The sequence below is a fragment of the Tachypleus tridentatus genome, chromosome 9 (genome assembly GCF_004210375.1).
Source record: "Tachypleus tridentatus isolate NWPU-2018 chromosome 9, ASM421037v1, whole genome shotgun sequence".
NCBI lineage: Eukaryota > Metazoa > Arthropoda > Merostomata > Xiphosura > Limulidae > Tachypleus > Tachypleus tridentatus.
Window position 1 is genome coordinate 148714299 of NC_134833.1, and position 24332 is coordinate 148738630.

Genomic DNA, 24332 nt, shown 5'->3' on the forward strand with positions numbered 1-24332 from the left:
TGAGACGTTATTTAGTAATTCTTGTACGCGAGACATGGCCATAACTGGGATTCTGGAGGTGCTCCAGATAGCGATGTCGTCTGCGTATTGTGAATTGTGTGTGGATGTTAGATTTGGAAAAGGTATGTCACTGAAGAAAATTATGTATAGAAGTGGAGAGAGGACTGATCCTTGAGGCACTCCTGCAGTTATATTAAATGATTTGGATATAGTTTTATTGACTTTTACTTGTGCTGTTCTATTGGTTAAGAAATTTGAAATCCATTTAACTATCATGGGATTTATTTGCAGGTGATTTAGTTTGTATTTGATGGCATTGTGCCATACGCTGTCGAATGCTTTTTTGACATCTAGGAATACCCCGATGGTTACTTGATTGTTGTTGAAAGCTTTGTAGATTGATTCGGTGAGTCGTGTGACGTGATCTGTTGTTTGCCTATTTTTTCTGGAGGCATTTTGAGATTCTGGAAGGATGTTATTCGATTCGCAAAAATGGAGGAGACGGTTAGAGATAACTCTCTCCATCAGTTTGCCAAGGCAGCTTAACAGACTGATGGGGTGGAAATTGTCTGGATTTGTTCTATTAGTTTGTTTCTTAGGGATCGTTGTTATGATGGCTTTTTTCCACTTGTCAGGGTAGTATCCGGTCGCTAGTGAAATGTTCATGATATTTGTGAGGTGTTATAGCAGGAGAATGGAGCTTTTTTCCAGAATAATATTTGGTATTTGGTCATGTCCGGGGGGAAGTGTTCTTCAAGTTTTTGATATTAATTTTTAGTTCAGTTATGGTTATTTTTCTATTGATTGAACTTGAGTATGCTTCTAGTGTCTCGCTAGGGAATCGTTGTGAGAATGAGGCTTGGTTTGTATTTATGAAGTTCTTGACATGGTGTTGGTGTTGTGTGTCAAAATCTACGGAGTTTTGGTCGCTAAATGAGGATTTGTAGTTGTCACCTTATACGTCAGCTTTTCTCTACGTCCGTACTTGCGATTTTATTGTTGTGTGTGATAAGTTTTAGCATGTGATTTGTGTTTTTGTCTGAAGCAATACTCTTGAATTTTTTCCATAATTCTTTTGGATTTTTCTTGGTTTTTTCTAAGTTTTCACAAAAGTTTTGCCAATTGTTTTCTCTTGCTTTCTCTTGCTTTTGCACATAGTAAGGAACCTATGTATAGGGGAAAGAGGCCAGCAATCAACATTACCTCCCTTTATCACACAATGCATACGGTCTGTTCTCTCTACGGCATATTTATGAGCATGCGCAATTTCAGAGACCTCAGAATTCATCAAAGACGAGTTGTATAAATACCAGCAAATGAGAAGAAAGAGATGTTTATAGTTTTAGTTATTTTATACGTATTTTAGAGTGTTGAAACGATGGAGTGTAAGATTGTATTAGTAATTTTATTTTTATATTTTAACTTCACATCCTTTCATTTTTATCCTACAGACTTCTATACATCCACGGTATTCGTTACGGACGATAATCAAATGACTGGTGATTTAGAACGTCGACGTCGTGATGCTGGCGATGGCGCTACCACGGTCTCTCCAACGGAAGGTGTAGAACGTCGACGTCGTGATGCTGGCGAAGGCGCTACCACGGTCTCTCCAACGGAAGGTGTAGAACGTCGGCGTCGTGATGCTGGCGAAGGCGCTACCACGGTCACTGCAACGGAATGTGTAGAACGTTGGCGTCGTGATGCTGGCGAAGGCGCTACCACGGTCTCTCTAACGGAAGGTGTAGAACGTCGGCGTCGTGATGCTGGCGCTACCACGGTCTCTCCAACGGAAGGTGTAGAACGTCGGCGTCGTGATGCTGGGCGCTACCACGGTCTCTGGCGAAGGCGCTAACGGAAGGTGTAGAACGTCGGCGTCGTGATGCTGGCGAAGGCGCTACCACGGTCTCTCCAACGGAAGGTGTAGAACGTCGTCGTCGTCGAGAGGCTGGCGAAGGCGCTACCACGGTCTCTCCAACGGAAGATGTAGAACGTCGTCGTCGAGAGGCTGGCGAAGGCGCTACCACGGTCTCTCCAACGGGAAGAACGTCGTCGTCAGAGGCTGACGAAGGCGCTACCACGGTCTCTCCAACGGAAGATGTAGAACGTCGTCGTCGAGAGGCTGACGAAGGCGCTACCACGGTCTCTCCAACGGAAGATGTAGAACGTCGTCGTCGAGAGGCTGACGAAGGCGCTACCACGGTCTCTCCAACGGAAGATGTAGAACGTCGTCGTCGAGAGGCTGACGAAGGCGCTACCACGGTCTCTCCAACGGAAGATGTAGAACGTCGTCGTCGAGAGGCTGACGAAGGCGCTACCACGGTCTCTCCAACGGAAGATGTAGAACGTCGTCGTCGAGAGGCTGACGAAGGCGCTACCACGGTCTCTCCAACGGAAGATGTAGAACGTCGTCGTCGAGAGGCTGACGAAGGCGCTACCACGGTCTCTCCAACGGAAGGTCATTAACTAGAACTATGAACTCTTTTTTTTTTTTTTAATAAAATATTGTGGTGTCATTCGCTCATTTGTAACTTTTGTATCATGTGTATTAATTAAAATTGTACAATTCTTTATCGTTGTTTAAGAACTGGTGTTTCGGAAGTTTTCCTTGGTTAACGAAACTTTATTCAATAGCACCACATAAAGTCTTCATTGTAATAAAGGAATGCTGTATCTACAGCTACTGTAATTCAGTGTTGATACCCGAAATGTACATACGTAACCAATTGTGTATCGGTCTGTATTTCTATTCCTTCTCAAAAAAACCTATTACAAACTTCGCTTTAAAACCTATAAACTTTCCTGCACACACTCTGATACAATTATTAGAGCGTTTTTCTAAGCATTTTATTCCTCAGATATCCATTTTTGTGTTATCTAATTCACAACCTAATGTCTATTTTTCTTCGTCTTGCTCTTTGAATTGTACATGTCATAATTTCACAAAAACATCGCATCCAAATCATATTTTTTAACTGTTAGACACCCATGTCTTTATTCTTCTTCGTCTTGCTATGTATCTGATATCATAATCTCTATTCTTACATATTTTTTTTCTGAGCATTTATTCCTCATTTCGTTTCGCATTATCTAACCGAACGTTGATATCAAATTATTCATTCTTGAACATTCAAATATATATTCTTGCCATTCTATATATCTAACACCCAAATCTCTTTTTCGTTGTATTATTCACCACTTCCCATCCATACTTCTATTCTTCTTCGTTTTACTATTTGAAATTCAAAGACCTCTCCTTCACATTTTTATAAAAATCTGGCATCCAGATCTTTATTTTTCACATAACTTTTAATTGTTTCACATCCATATCTCTATTCTTCATCGTCTTCCTTAGTATTGGATGTAGAAATATCTATTCTTACGTTTGTTTAAATATTTATTCCTCTGATCTCCATTTTGCATTATGTTTCCACCACTAGACATTCAAGTCTTTATTTTTCATCCTCTTCCTAACTATTTGATACTCAAATCTCTATTCTTCTCATTCTATATATCTATAACCCAAATCTATATTCTTCAATGTAGTACTCCCAACCTCCACCCACATCTCTATTCTTCTTCATCTTGCTATTTAAAATTCATACACTTATTTTTATAATCATCTGGCTTCCACATCTTTATTGTTCATCTACTTTTTAACTCTTTGACATTCATATCTTTATTCTTCATTGCCTTGCTAATTATGACATCCGAATATCCACTCTTGTCCTTCTATCAAATTAACACCCAAAACTCTACTGTTAGTTGTATTATCCACCACTTCCCACCCAGATCTCTTCTCTTCTTCGTCTAGCTGCTTGAAATTCATCAATCGACTCTTCATATTTTTATAACTATCTCGCTTCCATATTTTTATTGTTCACATACCTTTTAACAGTATGACGCCCATATCTCTCTTGTTTATCGTCTTGCAAATTATTTGACATCCGATTCTCCATTATTTACCTTTTTTTCTAAATTTTTATCCCTCGCACCTTCATTTAGTAATATCTTACGGACCGCTTGACATCCAGGTCTCCATTTTTCATCGTCTTGCTAACTATTTGACACTCAAATTTCTATTCTTGTCCTTCTATCTATTAGACTCCCAAATCTATATTCTTTCTTCTATTACCCACCACTTTCCAATCGGATCTCCATTCATCATCTTGTTACTATTTGAAATTCATATATATATTATTCATATTTTTATAACTATCTGGCTCCCACATCATTTTTCTTCACCTACTTTCTAACTGTTTAACATCCACATCTCTATTCTTTATCGTCTTGCTGACTATTTGACATCCAAATATTTATTCTTCACCTATTTTCTAACTACTTATCCCTCACATCTCCATTTTGCATTATCTTACCGTCTGCTTGACATCCACATCTCTATTTTCAATCGTTTTGCTAACTATTTCACACCCAAATTCCTATTCGTCATTGTATAACCGACCACATCTCACCCAGATCTATATTATTCATCGTCGTGCAATCTGAACTTCATATATCTATTTTTTCATTATTTTATATCTATCTAACATCCATATCGTTATTCTTAACCAACTTAACAACTGAGACTAAACAATCTTTTATTCTCAAGTTGGAAAGAAATGGTATAGTCATGGCTTCTTATTATCATGTTTACCAAGAGAATAAAAATAACTCGCAAACCAAATATTCAGTGTACTGTTTTATATTAATTCCGACAAGTTGGTACGTTTCCATGTTTTGTATTGTTTATAAAAGAAACAGGTTTGTTTAAATAACGTTATTTTTCCAAGAAACAGGCCTCACTCAACCAAGTGCTACTCTACAACAATGTTTCTAAATCAGATTTATAAGTACAGGATGTTTTAACGCGAAACAAAAGGATGGCGTTAAATTTATCAGTATATAAAATGCATTCTAAATTACGATTTTGTAACCTGCTCAACGCAATACCTTTAACTCAGTCAATAATAAAACAATATTGATTTTTTAAAACAATAATACAAGTACCTAAATATCGTTGACCATATTTGGTCCTTAAAACATATGAAAACGTGTCTGAATGTTTTTCGTTATGAACATCAACGGACAATAGGTAATAACATTCCACATACGATTACAAGGTTTCAACAAATCCGTTCGTTTTGTATAAGATATAAAACAGAAATAGTGTGCAAAATCGGTCTCCATGGTAACAAATATGATTTTTTTTCGTGAACTCGCTGTAACCTTTGACATCGGCCCTCCAAATATTAATCACTTCTAAGTTGGGTTATAGTCCAAGTGTATACTAACTTTCGTTCAAATCTACCCAACTGTTTTCGACAAATATTGGTGATAAACACACACACACACATGAATGAAAACAAAACGGTAATAATAATGATGTTGAAACTGCTTAAACAATAGTTGTATGATGTTTAAGCTACATGTAACAAGAGTTAAATTAAGTAGTTAATATAGTACCAGTTAATTAAAGATGTCAAGTAGCTAAGGCGTAAAACTAAACCTATCATAGCAAGGTACAACAAATAAATAAAATAAGATTCGTATTATTCTCAAATACTTACCACAACCAGGCAAGTAGTAACGTTTGAACAGGGCATCCTTACTGAAAACAGAGACTGTGACCCTGGAATGTAGTTGGAGACATTTTATGAACATCCAATTTATACTCGTACATTTTGAGGAATAATATAGTTTTACATAACCAGTCCTGTAAATAAAATAACTCGAGACTCAAAATGCTAACGAATTAGACATACTTTCAATAAAGATGAAAATATTTTAGTATGACAATGGAAATGAAAACGCATCCTTCAGAACTGTGTTGTTCTTTGTGTATCTTAAGGTATTCTAAAATAACACTTTGAAGGCTTAGATAAATGTTTCTTTTCAGAAAATTTCGCCCAAAAAGTGAAAATATTAATTATTGCGATTATAACAGCCGAAGCTAACAGTTATTAATGATACATACAATATACAAATTACATTAATATTAACTTAAGATCAAAGCAAGCTACTTACTTAGAGTGAATCTAAAAAAACAAATAAACCTTTTTTATAAGTATAGACAATTTTATGTCTTTGTCTAACGTTCTTTTTTATAAAAAGTATCATTTTCGGCCTTAATCCCAATAACATCTCACGAGGCTAGACGAGCTTAGGAGATTTAGGTTAGTCCCAAATACTTATATTAAATTGATAATGGGAAACAAAATCTATAACTAAAATTTACTAATAAATAAGTATTTTAAAAGCAATATAATTAGATACATTAGCTAATATTATTAACTAGACTATCAGTACAGAAACAAAAGTGGACACGTTATCTATTGAACACGAAACGTACTAGCTGTTGCCTCCAGGCGCTCTCCGTTTCACCAAACTTTTACTACACGTTTAAAATATATTAATAAAACCTCATATAATCCTAAACTCCAGGAACGTGCAGTTCCTAAAAAATTCAAATACAGTACATAACTTATATGACCAGAATTACCGTTACGTAATATTTGTATGTTTATGGCCATGATTGCCGTTTTGTAATATTTGAATTTACATGGCCCACATGACCATTAAGTAACACTTAAATGTTCTGTTAGGTGCCATATTTACTTAAAATAACACACCCTTGTGCACGTGTAGTGCAGTAGATCAAAAAACCACAAACTGATTCTACTTAGTCTGCGTTCGCTTATCACCGCAGAAGAATAAGGGTAAAGGTAGTAGTATTATCAAACAAATCTGTGGAACAAAGTAAAGATTAGAAGCATAAGTTTACTGATAAAAGATGTGTCGTTAACTACAATTAAGATTTACAGAGATAATGGAGATGTTACAACCCTCAACTCTCGTCAAATTGTTTTAACTTCAGAGACAATAAAGATGGTATTTATAACGCTCTTTGTCATCAATTTGTTCTAACTTTAAAAGAGTCAATATAGATTACATTATAATGGTCTTTGTCATCAATTTATTCTAATTTTAAACAAAAACCAATAAAAAATTCCCACTTAGGTATCCTAAATCCAGACAATTATCAAAATAACTGAATGCATACAACAAACCTTTGTTTATCATACAGTAGAATTTTAAGTTCTGTCCTTGCAAGAAGCACCCAACTTTCACGACTGCTAATTCTGAAGGTTTGATTATATCTTTGTTAATGTAATTTATAAATATAGCTTTGAGAACTGTCAGCAGATATATTGTAATGTATCCTGAGAAGTTGCGAACTGTCTCTTATATACACAAGTCCTATGGATTCAGTGCTCTCGGGATCTTCAGAGTAAGTATGCTTTTGTTAATGTTTTACTGACACTCTTAATATTTTGTGGAAGAGATGATTAAATACAGAAATACATAAGAATGTTATTGAACGATTCCTTAAAAAAACATGGCTATTTTACTGTACAAATATGTGAAAACTGCTACTAGCAGTGCCATGTATGGAAGCGTCATTAAAAACGATAATGTTTTCCCCCAGTTTTTAGCTAACCTATATAAAGGAGAAAGAAAGACCTTACACCCTGAACTCCCCTTGGGGCAGACCTTAATTTTATTTGGGACATTTAACTGTGTGACCAGGAATCGGGAATGCATTGCTTGTGCTTTCTAGACTCTACTGGACAGGTGATAGCTGAAAGGAACTTGACCGATGTTCACTGGTGTCCTAAACACACGCTTCCAAACCTATAGTCGTAATACGTGTTTGTTTATTTTGTGATTATTAATTTGTTTTGCTACTAAATAGTATTACATTCAAATAAAACTAGCTTTGTATGTAACATTTTTATCGCATAAATGATGACAACATGTTCGATTCAATGCTCATGATCCTTTATTGAATCATTAACTGTCAGTTGAAATACTTATAATGTATGGTGAGAGTTTGCGAAATTTCATAGAGATACACAAGTCCCATGGACAAGTGCGTAGATCCTGGGGGTATAGGGTATACATCCTCCCCTTCATTTTAGGTGGGGGTAGGGTGCATATAATGATCCCCCCTATAGATTTGTCTGTTGAATTGTTTTATTGCATCATATGACTACAAATTGTGTGTTTGTTCTTGTGATTCTCGTGTTCTTACCAATCGAATTACATAATTAGGCCTGGATGTAGGCTTTATCAGTAGTCAAAATGTACATCTTTAATATAGGCGTACTTCTAAACTTTTCGATCCAAGTGATAGTTCGCAAGTATCAGTCAGTAGGTCAAAGTATACATGCAAGGCTTGCAAGTACTATCACAAAATCTACCTACGCCTTGTACGTAGTGTAAGATAAAGTAAATTTTTATCACAACAGATTGAACAGAGCATGAAATTCGAAAATATTACTCTCAAGCGTATTCTTTTGTGATCTAGATCTGGCAGGCCATTTGTAGCTTTTAGCGTATTTCCTACGCCATTTGTTCTTATGCATGTCTAGCCGATTTTATTGTCGAACGCCTTACCCTCCTTAGCTGCTGAAGGCGCTGACCATAGAGTACATTTAGTGTACAGTTAACGACAGGTTCGGGCAGCTCGGATCCAGACGCGCCTTACATCAACACCCTCCGCTACCTTTAGTCTGAGCCTCGATTTTACAACAGGGCTCATTAGACCTGTGTTTCTAGCCCTCAATAATCCATGAAATTTCAGATTATCACCGCCATCTAATAAAGTGCTGGTGCTTTATGGTAAAAGAACAATATATTCTCTTATCATAGATAGTAAAAATATTGTATTTTCTTGTATAATTAGAACACAAAAGGAGCGATTTCAACGGCCTGAAGTCTCTTCTCTAATTGTATTGCTAGTTTTTGTTTACGTGTTTTTATTTAATAGACGTGCTTATAGACATTGTATTACAACGTGTTTGTCTTTTGATGAGTTTTAACAGGAATATAATATATTTGTGATTGTTTAAGTATTTTTCGAGAAACTTGCAATTACTTGTGTTTTAACTCGCACACATTATTGTCACTGCGATACCCAGGCGGTCTGTCGGCTGGGTAGTCACTGTGAGGTTCGCGCGTTCGTCTTAAATACATTGTACAGTTCTGTCCTACTTCCATTCTATTCTATCTTCGTTTGTTGTACGTTAGAGTTTTTCAATAAAGGCTGTATTTTAGCCTGTTGAGTCATCTGGGAAACAGATTCGAATTATGACAAGCATGCGTCTGAAAGGTTCCGATATTAGACAGTTCTACAAGTCAGTTAGTGGTACTACAAGTGACAGTGCAGATGCAGATAATCCAACAACCTTAAGCGAAGGAATAGAAACTTGCCATACAGAGGAAATACCATGTTCATTAGAGGACGGGTCTGAAAATGCTTGTGCAACTATTGCACATCATGAACCACCAGATAGTTGTGAAACTAGTTTGTGCAGTATTGAAAAATCTGACACTCCACTGATACAGTGTGAAAAGCCATATCATCCAGACGCACAACTAATACAACTACAGAAAGCAAAATTTCAAAATATCAACTTCCAGGCCAAGTGGTTTGATGCGTTCCCATGGCTGCACTTAGACAATCAGACTCAAAACGTCATATGCTTTCATTGTGCCAAGGCGAAAAATAGAGGCCTTTTTACAAGGAAATTGGAGAGGTCAGTCGAGTATACCTTCATATCCACCGGTTTTTGCAACTGGATAAAGGCAAAACAGAAATTCAACGAACACCAATCCTCCTCTCAGCACAGATTCGCTATATCTCCAGAAGCTTCACTTGATGTAACTCCAGTGACTGTCCAGCTACGTGATGGAAAAAGAAGCAGCAGGATGAATACAAAAGAAGTCTAGCCAAAATATTCAGAAGTTTACGTTTCTTTCTGCGTCAAGGTTTAGCATTACGTGGACATACTGATACGGAGGGAACTTCCTGCAGTTAATGATGCTCCTGGAAGAGGAAATCCTGAGCTGACGGCCTACTTGTCAAAGAAAACCACAATCACATCACCCCAGGCTCAGAGTGAAATAATGGAAATGTTCAGCCATCAAATACTGAGGAACATAGCACACAAAGTGCTGCAAAGTAAAATCTTTGCATTAATGGTTGATGGCACTCAAGATGTCACAGGTGCCGAACAGGAAGCAATATGTGTACGATACGTAGATGAAAACCTTGACGTCCATGAGATATTTCTAGGTTTGTACAGTGTTTCCAATACAACTGGTGAAACAATATCCTCGACTCTACTTGATGTACAGAGTAAACTCAATTTACCACTGTCAGGATTAAAAGCACAAACTTATGATGGAGCCGCCAACATGAGTGGTTCGTACAGTGGATGCCAGGCAAAAATAAAAGAGAAGCAACTGTCAGCTTTATTTTTTCACTGCGGAGCACACAAGGCTAATTTAATAATGCAGCATGCAGTTGAAGCTTGTGAATGTGTTCGAGATTCTATCCAGTAGGTACATGAACTTCGTGTCTTGCTTCAGAGGTCAGGGAAATACAAGACAATCTTTGAAAATATTGTATGGTCAGACAGCCACAATGGTCCACTTAAATTCATCCGCTCACTGTGTCCAACACGCTGGTTGTGCCGTCTATCTGCAATTGCATGTGCTAATGATCACTACAGTGACATTGTTGATTCTTTGTCTGAATTAGCAAATGAAAAATCAGATCTAGCAGTTAAAGCACAAGGTCTGTTGGACAGATTTGACAAAGGAAAACAATTTTAGGATTGTTGATGGCTCAGCATCCATCAGCTGCATTAGAGGAATAATATCGTGCATTCCAAGCAAAATCAGCGACAGTATCTGTCATGATTGAAGCATTTGCAATGACAGTTGAGCAATTGCGGGTATTGCGAACAGAGGAAAATTTCAACAAGATATTTGATGAAGCTGAGAAAAAGGTAACTTCTCTAGATCTGGTGCCTATTGAACTACCACGCATTTGCAGCCCCCCCAGAAGGATCACAGGTAATGGCTCAGCACACCATTACTTGACAACTTTTACATTATAGAAAATACGATTATGTCACTCACTTTCTTTATAAACCCATTAACCTTACCAGTCGCTCCTATATTACTTGGCAGTAAAAGATAGTTATATTTCTCAAATCTGAGGTCAAAGACAGATCTAAACATTTCTTTAAAACGATGGACTTTCACGCAGCTTTTAATAAACCACGAGAAAGTGGAAACATGAATTTACATAATTCCTTTTCATTAGATAACGCTTGAGTTTGTTGATAATGAAATATTCGCCATTTCTTTGTGCAACAACATTTGCAAACAGGTAACTGAAGATAAAGTGTTGGGGTCCAAAAAATCCCAGCAGCTGAGAAGACTTCAACTGTGAATTTTAAAAATCTCAACACAAAAAGACACTTTTGTGAACTTTTATTCCAAACTATTTAAATAAGGGATATAGTCAATTACTGATTCTCAAGGTATATAAGAAAGTTTAAAGCAGAAACTTTCCATTGAAAAACTCTAAATTACGAAACAGAAGGTTAACGTTTTAGGCATAGAGTAGAAGTGTGTAACGAAATGCAGAATTTTGATAGCAAATATAAAGTAAAAGGTTACAAAACAGTAACTTTGATTGAAAAAGATATAAGAAGGTAACAAAACAATTAATACAGTCCAAATTTGATCAATCAAGGATGCAAACATGTAACAAAAAGTCAAAATTTGATTATTTAATAAGATGCAATCATACTATAACTAAAAATGTTACTTTCACAAATGCCCTCTCCCCAATCACCCCAGAAGATTTTGGTTTGTTTGGAATTTCGTGCAAAGCTACTCGAGGGTTTTCTGCGTTAGCCATCTCTAATTTGGCAGTGTAACAGTAGAGGGAAAGCAGGTAGTCATCACCACCCACCACCAACTCTTGGGCTACTCTTTTAACAACGAACAGTGGGATTCACCTTAACATTATAACGCCCCACGACTGAAATGGCGAGTCGAGTGCCTTATCTTCCTGGCTAAGCGGTCCCTCCCAAATAGAAAACAGGGTAATAATAATTTCACCAAATGTCCAATAAAATAAATTGCTACATAAAGGTTCTGCGGCATCAGTTTTACCAGGTTGAACATATAAATTCCAGTTATTACCCACGTTTTAAAATACAATTTAAAAGTAAAATCAAAGTTGAGAAAATCAACAGAAATAATACCAAACAATGAGTTTCACTCTTCAAAACTCAGGATCTAAAGAATTTACACGTTTTGATTTAAAAAGTTTCAAAAAATAATTTCGCGCAAAAGTGATATAGTCAAGATTAATATTGTTCAAAACTCCTTGATACTTTCATTACCAATATGTATTAGAGTTTTGAAACAAATCTCGAAAACTCTAGAAATAATTTTATAAATGAAGTAGGAAAATATTGTAGAATATAACACTATTACATTTTATACAGGTGGTTGTAATTCTAACGAATTTTTTTATAAAACTACACGAAACCTGTTTCATGAAATTATAAATATTTGGTGCGAAAAGATTTTCTAAAATAGCTCTATCGAGTCTTTATTAAATTTACGCCTTTAATAAACCACTGGAGGTTTTATGAAACCTGAAGGAATTTCTTCTCTTTGTCTCCACTCACCAATAACTGTCTTTTGAGTAGTCATCTGTTTTTAATAAAACAAATAGTTAAGTTCTTAGCATGTAGCTTAAGTTTTTAGCTTTTAAATTCACCTGACTGTCATGAATTCTGGCTGGTGTCGAATCTATCATCATACAGTTAATCATTAAAAATGTAGTTTACTGTCTCCTATATATCAACATGTACATTTGCCACTATTACATTTCATTAAAGATTTGGGTAGCTTGCAGATCACCATTGGAATTGGAACCCCAGCAACATGAATATTTATCATCTGAATCTACATGATTCGCATTGGAACAGAAGTAAGTATAAGGCACTAGAAACCTATAATCATGAATTTGTACACAAAAAACCTAGTGTGGCTGTTTATGCAACAACACACACACACGATGAAAATACACTCGGTATCTCTGGTGATACCATCTATGTATCATAAAACTCAAATGGCGATGAGAAATACTACGAATTTTGCTCGCTTAAAATTAACAAACAATGCACAAGAAAATGACAATAAAATTCATGAACAGGTAAACATACTTCAACCAGGGTTTTGAAGTACTGATAAAGTTGTTGCCTTGGAAAGACGCTGATAAATTGTATGAATTCAGTCTCACAGAATCCCACTTTTCCAGTAAAAATTTGGCTATGAAAATACACACAGCTGATGACAACGGGTTCAAGCGTGGAAGGAATAAAGATTTTAATGATAATCAAGTTGTAATTTGGAAATATTTAAAGCATGCTGAATAAATTATTTGAGTAAGATATTTTTGTTATTTTTAATCACACAAAATTGTGGTGTGTAACGCGACATATAATTGGTTGTTAAAATATTTGAATCCCATCACTGTTCTAAACATTACTGAATCTAACCAAACTGCGTTGTTTAACCAGTACAAAATAATGATAAAAATAATTTAACCAAATAGACACTCATGAACTGACATTAAAAGGAGTAAAAGTTTGAGATGTACATGAAGCTTCCTTTGTAATTGCAGATAAACGTAATTATCAATTTTAACATCCTGGAATGAATAAATCGACAGATTCATAAAATAAAAAAGTTTTTCGAAAGCTAGACTGCATACCCTCTTAAAGTTCGTAAATTTTTTAATACAGTTATACGCTGTAAATGTGAGAATGTTTTCATTTTGATTCTGCGGTTCAACAAAACTAAACTACCATGAAACAACTGAAGCTACACCATATGTTTAAGAGTGTTTACAAACTACTTGATGTTTCAAACTGGGATATTAGTTTTGGATCTCAAAAAATTTAATTTAAAATAAACAAATTCAAGTGTTACTCTCTTTAGTTTTTAGGAACGTTAATGGCATATCTAACTTGAGTATTGATAGCTTCTAAAGTAACTGTAATAATAAAGTATTGGTATGATAAATTTACATTTACGATATGTAAAACGTGAGTTTATTTATATTTTATAAATTTTTCATAACGAATTCCATAAAATGTTCATTAAATGCTGTCAGTATCCATACGCTCATGATTTCTTCCACATCTGAATAGAGATACAAACCAATCAACTAGAAAATAATGAGCATATTTCACATGAGATTTTTTCACAAACTATGCATTTAACATTTTCCATATCCACACACAAACTGTTAAAACAATATACCATTTTATTGTTCCTAATTAAATTACATCTTCTAAACTACTTTTGAGACACGTTAATTCAGTATTGTTGACGGTCAATGGTTAAGTACTAGGAGGTTACAATTGAAGGTCTATAATATTTCGTGATTCGAACGTTTCCTAAACCTCAGAGAAAAATGTCTACTTACTTTTGTGTAGTGGTTCTTAACCTTGTTAGAGGTACTGAACCCTTCGTAATTGGAAAAATAAAATATACTTAACATAAGTAGATATTTTACTAATGCACAAAATGAGCCATGCATCAGTTACACATAATATCACTGTGTTCAAAGAACAAAACCAACAAAACATGGATTTTACATAAAAACAAAAACATAACTCAATGAATATTTACAGCAAATCAATGTGACTTTTGCTGTTGCCTTTCAGAGACAAGTTCAGAAATGCGTGGCTTCATCTTGGCAAGTGCCACTCTTACATCATTTTCGAAACAAAGTATGTTCCTTTTCTACGATTTATGTCTACCATCTTCGAAAAGGATTGCTCGCAAAAATATGTTGTAACAAACGTTATGATTATCTCCAGGTACGATTATTATTTTCTTAGCAATAACAGGGTACGCTACGATTTGGTGACACCAGAACGTTGAAAGCGTTGTTGTTCTGAAAAGTTTCTGTTGAACCTCTTGGCTCTGCTAAAGTTCAATGATTTCGTCGAGGTATTCATCATTGACAACTGCTCTCGCAACACTAAACGCGAACGGCTGTCTCACCCTTGCTGGATATGACACTCTGGTGGGGAAGTATCCGTCGAGAGACTTTGCGAGCTCATAAAGGGCATGATAATTGCTTGCTTCAGTTTCACGAGTACAGAAATGTCTCCTATTTCAGACACATCTTCGATCTTACTTACACAGTCGTCCAGCTGGGGAAAGTTTGCAAAGTGATTATTCTCTGTTCGTTGTTTCCATAACGGTAGCTTTTTTGAAATGCCTTTCACAAGTGCACCAAAACCAGAGTTTTGTCCCAGCATGACATTGGTCATGTACGACAAAATGAGAATAAACTGAGATTTTTCGAAGCAATCTGCATGACAATGTTGGTGCTCTTGCAAAAACAGGGCTAATTTCACACGCATGGCAAAAACACGATTCAGCACCTTTCCCCGGGAAAACCACCGATCGTTAGAATGGTACAGAAGTATCTTGAATTCAGATCCCATTTCATTACATGGGTCTTTGAAGATGCGTTGCTTCAGGAAACTATTTTGCACAAAGTTCACACATTCCACAACAATTTTTTAATACTTCTGACAGTTTTGAAGGCAAGGTTTTGTTGCCAACGCATGCCTGTGCAGAACACAGTGCATTACAATGATGTGTGGTGCATCGGCTTTCACCAGTGCACCAAAACAAGAGTTTTGTCCCAGCATGACTGGAGCTCCGTTCAAACAAACTGCAGAAACCATATCCTACGAATGATCGTTGTCACTGAAGAAGTCATCCACAAGTTCCTTCACGTCGACTGCCTTAGTTGTTGTTGTAAGAGGAGGCTTACAAAATAAAAAATATCTTATCTCGTGATTCTTCACATAGCTCACGAATACACCGAGCTGGCTTAGATTGAAAACGTCAGTAGTCTGGTCGAGTTGAAGGCTGAATTTTGCTGGTCTTGAAATCAGATTTGCAACTACATGAGCCAGGACGTCATATATTCTGCTGCTGATGGTGTCATCTGAAAGAGAAATTTGGGATAACTTATTTTCAGCAGCTTTTCCCAGTATGATATTCGCCATCTTAAACGCAGCTGGTTTTACCAGTGATTCACCAATGGTGTGTGGTTTGCCCTGCTTTGCGATCAAATACGAAACTTCGTACGATGCTGTGAGGATCGGTTTGTCGATGGATACAAAGCCGAGAACAGGCAAAGTAGCCTTTTCATCGAACCTGGCTCTCTTTACCTGGAATTCAGCAAGCGTTGTATTCTTGTATTTTCCATCTCCATGCAACTTTAGAAAGTGTTCTCTTAGATTTGCCGGTGCTAGACTAGAATTGCTCAACTTGGCATTGCAAATCATGCATTGAGGACGCTGACCTCCATCATGTTCCGTTATACACGTGAATCCCATATTGTAAACGTATTCGTCCGACCACCTTCTGTTTTGAAAGATTAGGAAAAACATTAAAAAATGACGCACGATTACTACAGTCACAAGTCGACTACTAAGCGCTCGAAGTTCCCTGCAGCACAGACATTAAGGCCAAGTGATGTGACGTGATCAGCCGCAGCCAATGATGTTCAAGTGGGCATGACGTCACGAATCATACGAGTGGAATGAACAGAATGGACACACACACAGTGTGTGTGTTTTGACCTTCGACAAACACCTGAGAGTGACTCACCAAACCCCTGGGTTTCTCTACTGCTTTAGTGAATTAAAGATATTTTAATTATGACTATATTGAAAGTTTCAAATATGTTGGTAGCGTCTTAGGTTTGTTCTAAACTAGAATAACACAATTTGTCCAATGTGTAATTGTCCCTCGGTTAGGTAAGTAAATTTTTGGACTTACAACACTTAAGTCCCGTATTATATTTTTCTAGAACAAAAAATACAGCTCTAAATAATGTGAGCTTGCATTTTATGTCCTGTAAATTATGTTTAAAATACCTAACATACAAAATAATGTACTTAGTATCTAACCTAAACAAATACGAAAAATCACTAAACACAAAAGCTAGGTAGAACTAGTTAATAAACTTGAAAATGGAATCGAACCAGACAGAGATATAAAAGGACATGCCACTTCACCGAATACTGAACACTTCAGAAGGAAAATAATTCATTTATATCAGGTTAACCCATTAGCAATGTCCCAAAATTTAATACAGAAGTGGATCACCATTTCTGTCTTTTTAGAATGTTGTAATGACTACAATATATACTAAGACGTGTATACACCTGTCCAGACAAATGAAAGAAACTAAACCAGGTCCACTTTTTCAGATCATCAATAAAATAAACTCTTATGGAGATGGATGTGTCTACAGCTTAAGTAAAGCGCTATGTTCAGGTCGTCCTGTTGAGTTTATTTCCTGACTTTCTGCTGGTGCACTTGATGAACATTGAGTTGTTACAGTTGGAGAACTACAACAAAAGCTTAATTCAACCCATTCAATAGTTCACCGTCATTTGCAACAGCTTGGAAAGGTGTCAACTCATGAAACGTAGGTTCCCCATGATTTGACAGAAGCCAACATTAAAACAAGAGTGGACATTTGTACTAATCTGTCTTCTCGTGAACGTAACTCACCGTTTTGGACAGGTTAGTGACTGGAGATGAATGAGAAATGGATATTTTGTAACAGTTTTAAGTGCCGCAGATAATGGATCAGTGCAGGTAAACTGGCTAAAGCACAGCCCAAAATGGACTTAGACCCTAGGAAAGCCTTGTTAAGCATTTGGTGAGATATCGTTGGTGTGATCTACTTTGAGTTGGTGCCACTCAATGTAACGATTACTTCAGACTTCTATTGTCAAAACAGTTAGTGCGCTTGCATGTTGCACTAAAAGATAAGAAGCCTATTTTGGTCAATCGTAAAGGTGTTGTGTTACACCAAGATAATGCACGGCCCCATACAACAAGGATTACATCTGCAAAAATTTAAGAGCTAAACTGGTTAAAACTTCCATCATTCTCCTTATTCTCCAGAATTTGCTTCATCTGATTATCATCTCTTCTGAAGTTTGCAGAATTTTCTTGATGGAAAAGAGCTTGGAACACATGAACATCTCAAAACTACCCTCTCTACATTCTTTTCCTCCAAACCCCAACAATTTTATGGAAGTTGCGTTCAGAAGCTTGTGAATCGTTGGCAGGGAGTAATTAATAATAATGGAACATACATTATTAATTAAATAACATTAAAAGCGTTTGAAATCCTTTCTCCTTTACTGAATCTCAAATCAGACATTATTTAAGGGATGACTGATATTAGGAACTCACTTACTTTGTGTATAGCTATCTCGGAATTTCATTAGAATCGTTATAGTTTTTAATCAGGCAACCTTAAAATATTTCTTTTATGAATAATTTACAATATTTTATGAATACAAAATCTGGGTTCCTGTGTTTTGTCAGTTTCAATCCTTTTGTTTTTTTTTTTAAGTTCAGTAGCCAGTTCTAATTGTCGACTGAGCTATGATTTGGTTTTCCTTGTATATGTTTGTTTACTATTTTTGTAAGATAATATACGAGGGTTAGTTGGTTGTAAAATGTATTTTATAGATTCCAGACTTTAACATAGTATTATAATAAACATAACGGTCAAAGCTCATGTATAGGATTTCGCTCTATGAGTTAATAGAAAGTGTATCTTTCTTATAAAAGAGCGATTACGGTAGGTAAGACACTATATGTACCTTTTCATGACATGTGGATCAGAAAATCTAGATGAGTTTTGTATTACTTTAAAACTAGTGTCCGTGCCATCCGTACATAGCGCAATCAACTATAATTATAATACTGTTTAGAGAATATTCCCAATATGCACATAGTAAGGAACCTATGTATAGGGAAAGAGGCCAGCAATCAACTTTACCTCCCTTTATCATACAATGCATACGGTCTGTTCTATCTACGGCATATTTATGAGCATGCGCAATTTCAGAGCTGTCAAAATTCATCAAAGACGAGTTGTATAAATAACAGCAGATGAGAAGAAGGAAATGTTTATAGTTTTAGTTATTTTATACGTATTTTAGATTGTCGAAACGATGGAGTGTAAGATTTTATTAGCAATTTTGTTTTTATATTTTAACTTCACGTCATTGCATTTTTATCCTACAGAACGATCTACATCCACGGTATTCGTTACCGACGATAACCAAATGACTGGTGATTTAGAACGTCAGCGTCGCGATGCTGGCGAAGGCGCTACCACGGTCTCTCCAACGGAAGGTGTAGAACGTCGGCGTCGGGAGGCTGGCGAAGGCGCTACCACGGTCTCTCCAACGGAAGGTGTAGAACGTCGGCGTCGGGAGGCTGGCGAAGGCGCTAGCACGGTCTCTCCAACGGAAGGTGTAGAACGTCGGCGTCGGGAGGCTGGCGAAGGCGCTAGCACGGTCTCTCCAACGGAAGGTGTAGAACGTCGGCGTCGGGAGGCTGGCGAAGGCGCTAGCACGGTCTCCAACGGAAGGTGTAGAACGTCGGCGTCGGGAGGCTGGCGAAGGCGCTAGCACGGTCTCCAACGGAAGGTGTAGAACGTCGGGTCGTGGCGCGGCAGGTCTCCAACGGAAGGTGGCGACGTCGGCGCGCTGGCGAACGGCACGGTCTCCAACGGAAGGTGTAGAACGTCGGCGTCGGGAGGCTGGCGAAGGCGCTAGCACGGTCTCTCCAACGGAAGGTGTAGAACGTCGGCGTCGGGAGGCTGGCGAAGGCGCTAGCACGGTCTCTCCAACGGAAGGTGTAGAACGTCGGCGTCGGGAGGCTGGCGAAGGCGCTAGCACGGTCTCTCCAACGGAAGGTGTAGAACGTCGGCGTCGGGAGGCTGGCGAACGGAAGGTGTAGAACGTCGGCGTCGGGAGGCTGGCGAAGGCGCTAGCACGGTCTCTCAACGGTCGGCGTCGGGAGGCTGGCGAAGGCGCTAGCACGGTCTCCAACGGAAGGTGTAGAACGTCGGCGTGCTGGCGAAGGCGCTAGCACGGAACGTCGGGAGGCTGGGAAGGCGCTAGCACGGTCTCTCTCTAACGGAAGGTGTAGAACGTCGGCGTCGGGAGGCTGGCGAAGGCGCTAGCACCGTCTCCAACGGAAGGTGTAGAACGTCGGCGTCGGGAGGCTGGCGAAGGCGCTAGCACGGTCTCTTCAACGGAAGGTCATTAACTAGAACTATGAACTCTTTTTAATAAAATATTGTGGTGTCATTCGCTCATTTGTAACTTTTGTATCATGTGTATCAATTAAAATTGTACAATTCTTTATCGTTCTTTAAGAACTGGTGTTTCGGAAGTTTTCCTTGGTTAATGAAATTTCATTCAACAGCACCACGTAAAAGTTTCATTGTAATAAAGGAAAAATGCATTTACAGTTACTGTAATTCAGTGTTGATACCCGTAATGTACTTACATAACCAAATGTGTATCGGTCTGTATTTCTATCCCTTCTCAAACAACATATTACAAACTTCGCTTTAAAATTCGAAAAACTTTCCTTCACACACTTTAATACAATTATTACAGCGTTTTTCTAAGCATTTTATTCCTCAGATCTCCATTTTGGTGTTATCAAATTCACAACCTAATGTCTATTTTTCTTCGTCTTGCTCTTTGAATTGTACATGTCATAATTTTACAAAAACATCGCATCCAAATCATATTTTTTAACTGTTAGACACCCATGTCTTTATTCTTCTTCGTCTTGCTATGTATCTGATATCATAATCTCTATTCTTACATATTTTTTTTCTGAGCATTTATTCCTCATTTCGTTTTGCATTATCTAACCGAACGTTGATATCAAATTATTCATTTTTGAACGTTCAAATATCTATTCTTGCCATTCTGTACATCCAACACCCAAAACTTTATTCTTCGTTGTATTACTCACCACTTCGCATCTATACAACTATTCTTTTTCGTTTTACTATTTGAAATTCAAAAATCCTGTCCTTCACATTTTTATTATAATCTGGCATCCAGTTCTTTATTTTTCACATACCTTTTAATTGTTTCACATCCATATTACTATTCTTTCTCGTCTTCATAAGTATTGTATCTAGAAATCTGTTCTTTCCTTTTTTCTAAATATTTATTCCTGAGATCACCAGTTTGCATTATCTTACTGACTGCATGATATCAAGGTCTCTATTTTTTTTATCCTCTTCCTAATTATTTGACACTGAAAACTAAATTCTTGCCATTCAATATATTTAACACCCAAATATCTATTTTTTGTTGTATTACCCACCAATTCCCACCCACAACTCTATTCTTCTTCGTCTTGCTATGTATTTATCATAATCTCTATTCTTTCCTTCTCTAAGCATTTATTCCTCATATCTCCATTTCGCATTATCTTATCGACCGCTCGATATCCAGGTCTCTTTTTCTTATCCTCTACCTAACTATTTCACACCCAAATCTCTATTCTTCTTTCTATTACCAACCACCCACATCTCTATTCTTTCTTAGTCTTGCTATTTCAAATTCATATGCTCATCATATTTTTACAAAGGCATGGCATCCAAATCTATATTTTCCATTTATTTTAACTGTTTGTCATCGACATCTATATTCGTCATTGCCTTGCTAATCGTTTGAAATCCAAATCTTTATTCATACTCTTTTCCAAGTATTCATTCCTCATATTTCCATTTTGCATTATCTTACTCAATGCTTGACATCCAGGTCTCTATTCTTGAATGTTTTCCTAACTATTTAACATTCAAATATCTATTCTTGCCATTCTATATATCTCACACCCTAATCTTTATTCTTCGTTGTATTACTCACCACTTCCCATCCATACTTATATTCTTCTTCGTTTTACTATTTGAAATTTATAGACCTCTCCTTCACATTTTTATAAAAATCTGGCATCCAGATCTTTATTTTTCACGTAACTTTTAATTGTTTGATATTCATATCTCTATGCTTCATCGTCTTTCTTAGTATTGGGTGTAGAAATCCCTATTCTTACCTTTCTTTCAATATATACTCTTCAAAATAAGAATCGCAAAAGGCAAAATTTGAGACACATTGTTAACAAATTTATTCCGCGTAATTCTGTATGACATGTGTGAAACTTTCCACATTCACTGCTGAACATCCAAAGTCTGCAAAGGCGAGTCCACGCTCACTAGTTGAAGTTTAACGTCACTCAACGTCAATAACGAGTATGCCCCCGTGAGCATCAATAACTGCTTGGCATCTCCTGCCCATGGAAGCGATGAGATGACGAATCACATCCTGTGGAACGGCTGTCCACTCAGCCGGCACAGCTGCTGCAAGCTGAGGTAGAGTCTGCGGTTGAGATTGTCGCCGTTGCAGACGTCGTTCCAACTCGTCCCAAAGATGTTCGATGGGATTTATATCTGGTGATCTGGAGGGTTAGAGAAGAACGTTGATGTTGTAATGTGTCAAGAAGACAGTGTGAGTCGGGCTGTGTAAGGACGGGCATTGTCATGTTGAGAAACGTCGTTGACGTTCATCATGATGGATTGCACATGGGGCCTAAGAATCTCGTCGACGGTTGCGTACGGTCTGATCGGAAATCCTACACAGCCCTGGTATGGTTGAGGCAGTTGACGTCGCAGTGGTGGTCCTATCCCGAAGGTGACGTAACCGGATGTAGCGATCTTTTGCGGGCGTGGTCACACGAGGTCTGCCAGATCGTGGACGGTCAAAAGTTGATCCATGTTGTTGGTGACGGTACCATAGCCTTGTGATGGTGCTTAAATGGACATTCACAGCTCAGGCAACATCTGATCGAGATTCGCCTGCTTCCAAGCGACCAATGGCGTTCAGTCAGTCTTGGCATAACTGTATTGCGTGTCGGTGGCTTAACACTGAATTATGGAAACCGAGAACCCGTCACTTTTATCGGGATTTGTTGGACACGAATGCGTTTTGGCGAAAAATCCGTTGTTTTCCTCCCCTTTCAAAGTGCACAACTTTTATTGTCATTTTGGTCTAACAATCAGTGCCTTAACACGTGTAACATCACATACTCTGAGCTTGTAACGTTATTACATATATTTCTCTTTAAAATAACAAAAATATCCCTTTCGCGTTTCTTTTTTTGAAGAGTATATTTATTCCTCAGATCTCCATTTTGCATTATATTTCCACCACTTGGCATCCAAGTCTCTATTTTACATCCTCTTCCTAACTATTTGATACTCAAATCTCTATTTTTGTCATTCTCTATATCTATCACCCAAATCTCTGTTCTTCAACATATTACCCATCACTTCCCCTCACATCTCTATTCTTCTTCCCTTTGCTATTTGAAAATCATATATCTATTCTTCATAATTTTACAAAATTCTGGCATTGAGATCTTTCTTTTTCACCTTTATTTTGACTGTTTGACATTCATATCTATATTTTTCATCGGCTCCTAAATGTTTGAGATCGAAATCTTTATTCATACCTTTTTCTGAGTAATTATTCATCTGATCTCCACTTTCCATTATCTACCCACCACTTGACATCCAAGTATTTATTTTTAATCCTCTTCCTAACTATTTGATACTCAAATCTCTATTCTACCCATTCTATATATATATCACCCAAATCTATATTCTTCAATGTATTACCCACAACGTCAACCCACATCTCTATTCTTCTTCATCTTGCTATTTAAAATTCATATACCTATTTTTCTTATTTTTATAACCATCTGGCTTCCACATCTTTATTGTTCATTAACTTTTTAACTGTTTGTCATTCATATTATAATTCTTCATTGTCTTGCTAAGTATATGACATCCGAATCTCTATTCATACCTTTTTTCTTAGTATTTATTTCTCAGTTCTCCATTTTACATTATCTTACCGACCGTTTCACATCCAGGTCTCTGTTCTTCGTCGCATTGCTAACTATTTGACACCCGAATCTCCATTCTTGTTCTTCTATGAAATTAACACCCAAAACTCTATTATTAGTTGTATTATCCACCACGTCCCACCCAGATTTCTACTCTTCTTCGTCTAGCTATTTGAAATTCCTTAATCTACTCTTCATATTTTTATAACTATCTCGCTTCCATATTTTTTATTGTTCACCTACCTTTTAACTGTTTGACGCCCACATCTCTCTTGTTTATCGTCTTGCTAATTATTTGACATCCGAATCTCCATTTTTACCTTTTTTTCTAAATATTTATCCTCAAACTTCCATTTAGCACTATCTTACCGACCGCTTGACATCCAGGTCTCTATTTTTCATCGTCTTGACACTCAAATCTCTATTCTTGACCTTCTATCTATTAGACTCCCAAATCTATTTTCTTTATTCTATTACCCACCACTTACTACACGGATCTCCATTCTTCATCGTGTTACTATTTGAAATTCATATATATATTATTCATATTTTATAACTATCTGGCTCCTACATCATTTTTCTTCACCTACGTTCTAACTGTTTAA

The 24332-nt window shown here is 37.1% G+C and overlaps 2 protein-coding genes across 2 annotated transcripts in view; both read left to right on the top strand.

Moving 5' to 3' along the window:
- LOC143226626 (uncharacterized) overlaps positions 1-2833 on the top strand; it is a 258963-nt gene extending 256130 nt beyond the window's left edge. Inside the window, exon 2 of the mRNA XM_076457838.1 lies at positions 2485-2833. The gene's annotated coding sequence lies outside the window, so the exon portion shown is untranslated. The remainder of the gene's footprint in view (positions 1-2484) is intronic.
- On the top strand, positions 1328-20157 carry LOC143226627 (uncharacterized). Its single transcript, XM_076457839.1, has 2 exons — positions 1328-1742; positions 19994-20157. The coding sequence occupies exons 1-2, from the start codon at positions 1379-1381 to the stop codon at positions 20059-20061; spliced, it is 432 nt and encodes a 143-aa protein (XP_076313954.1). The 5' UTR covers positions 1328-1378; the 3' UTR covers positions 20062-20157.
- The last annotated feature ends 4175 nt before the right edge of the window (positions 20158-24332 follow it).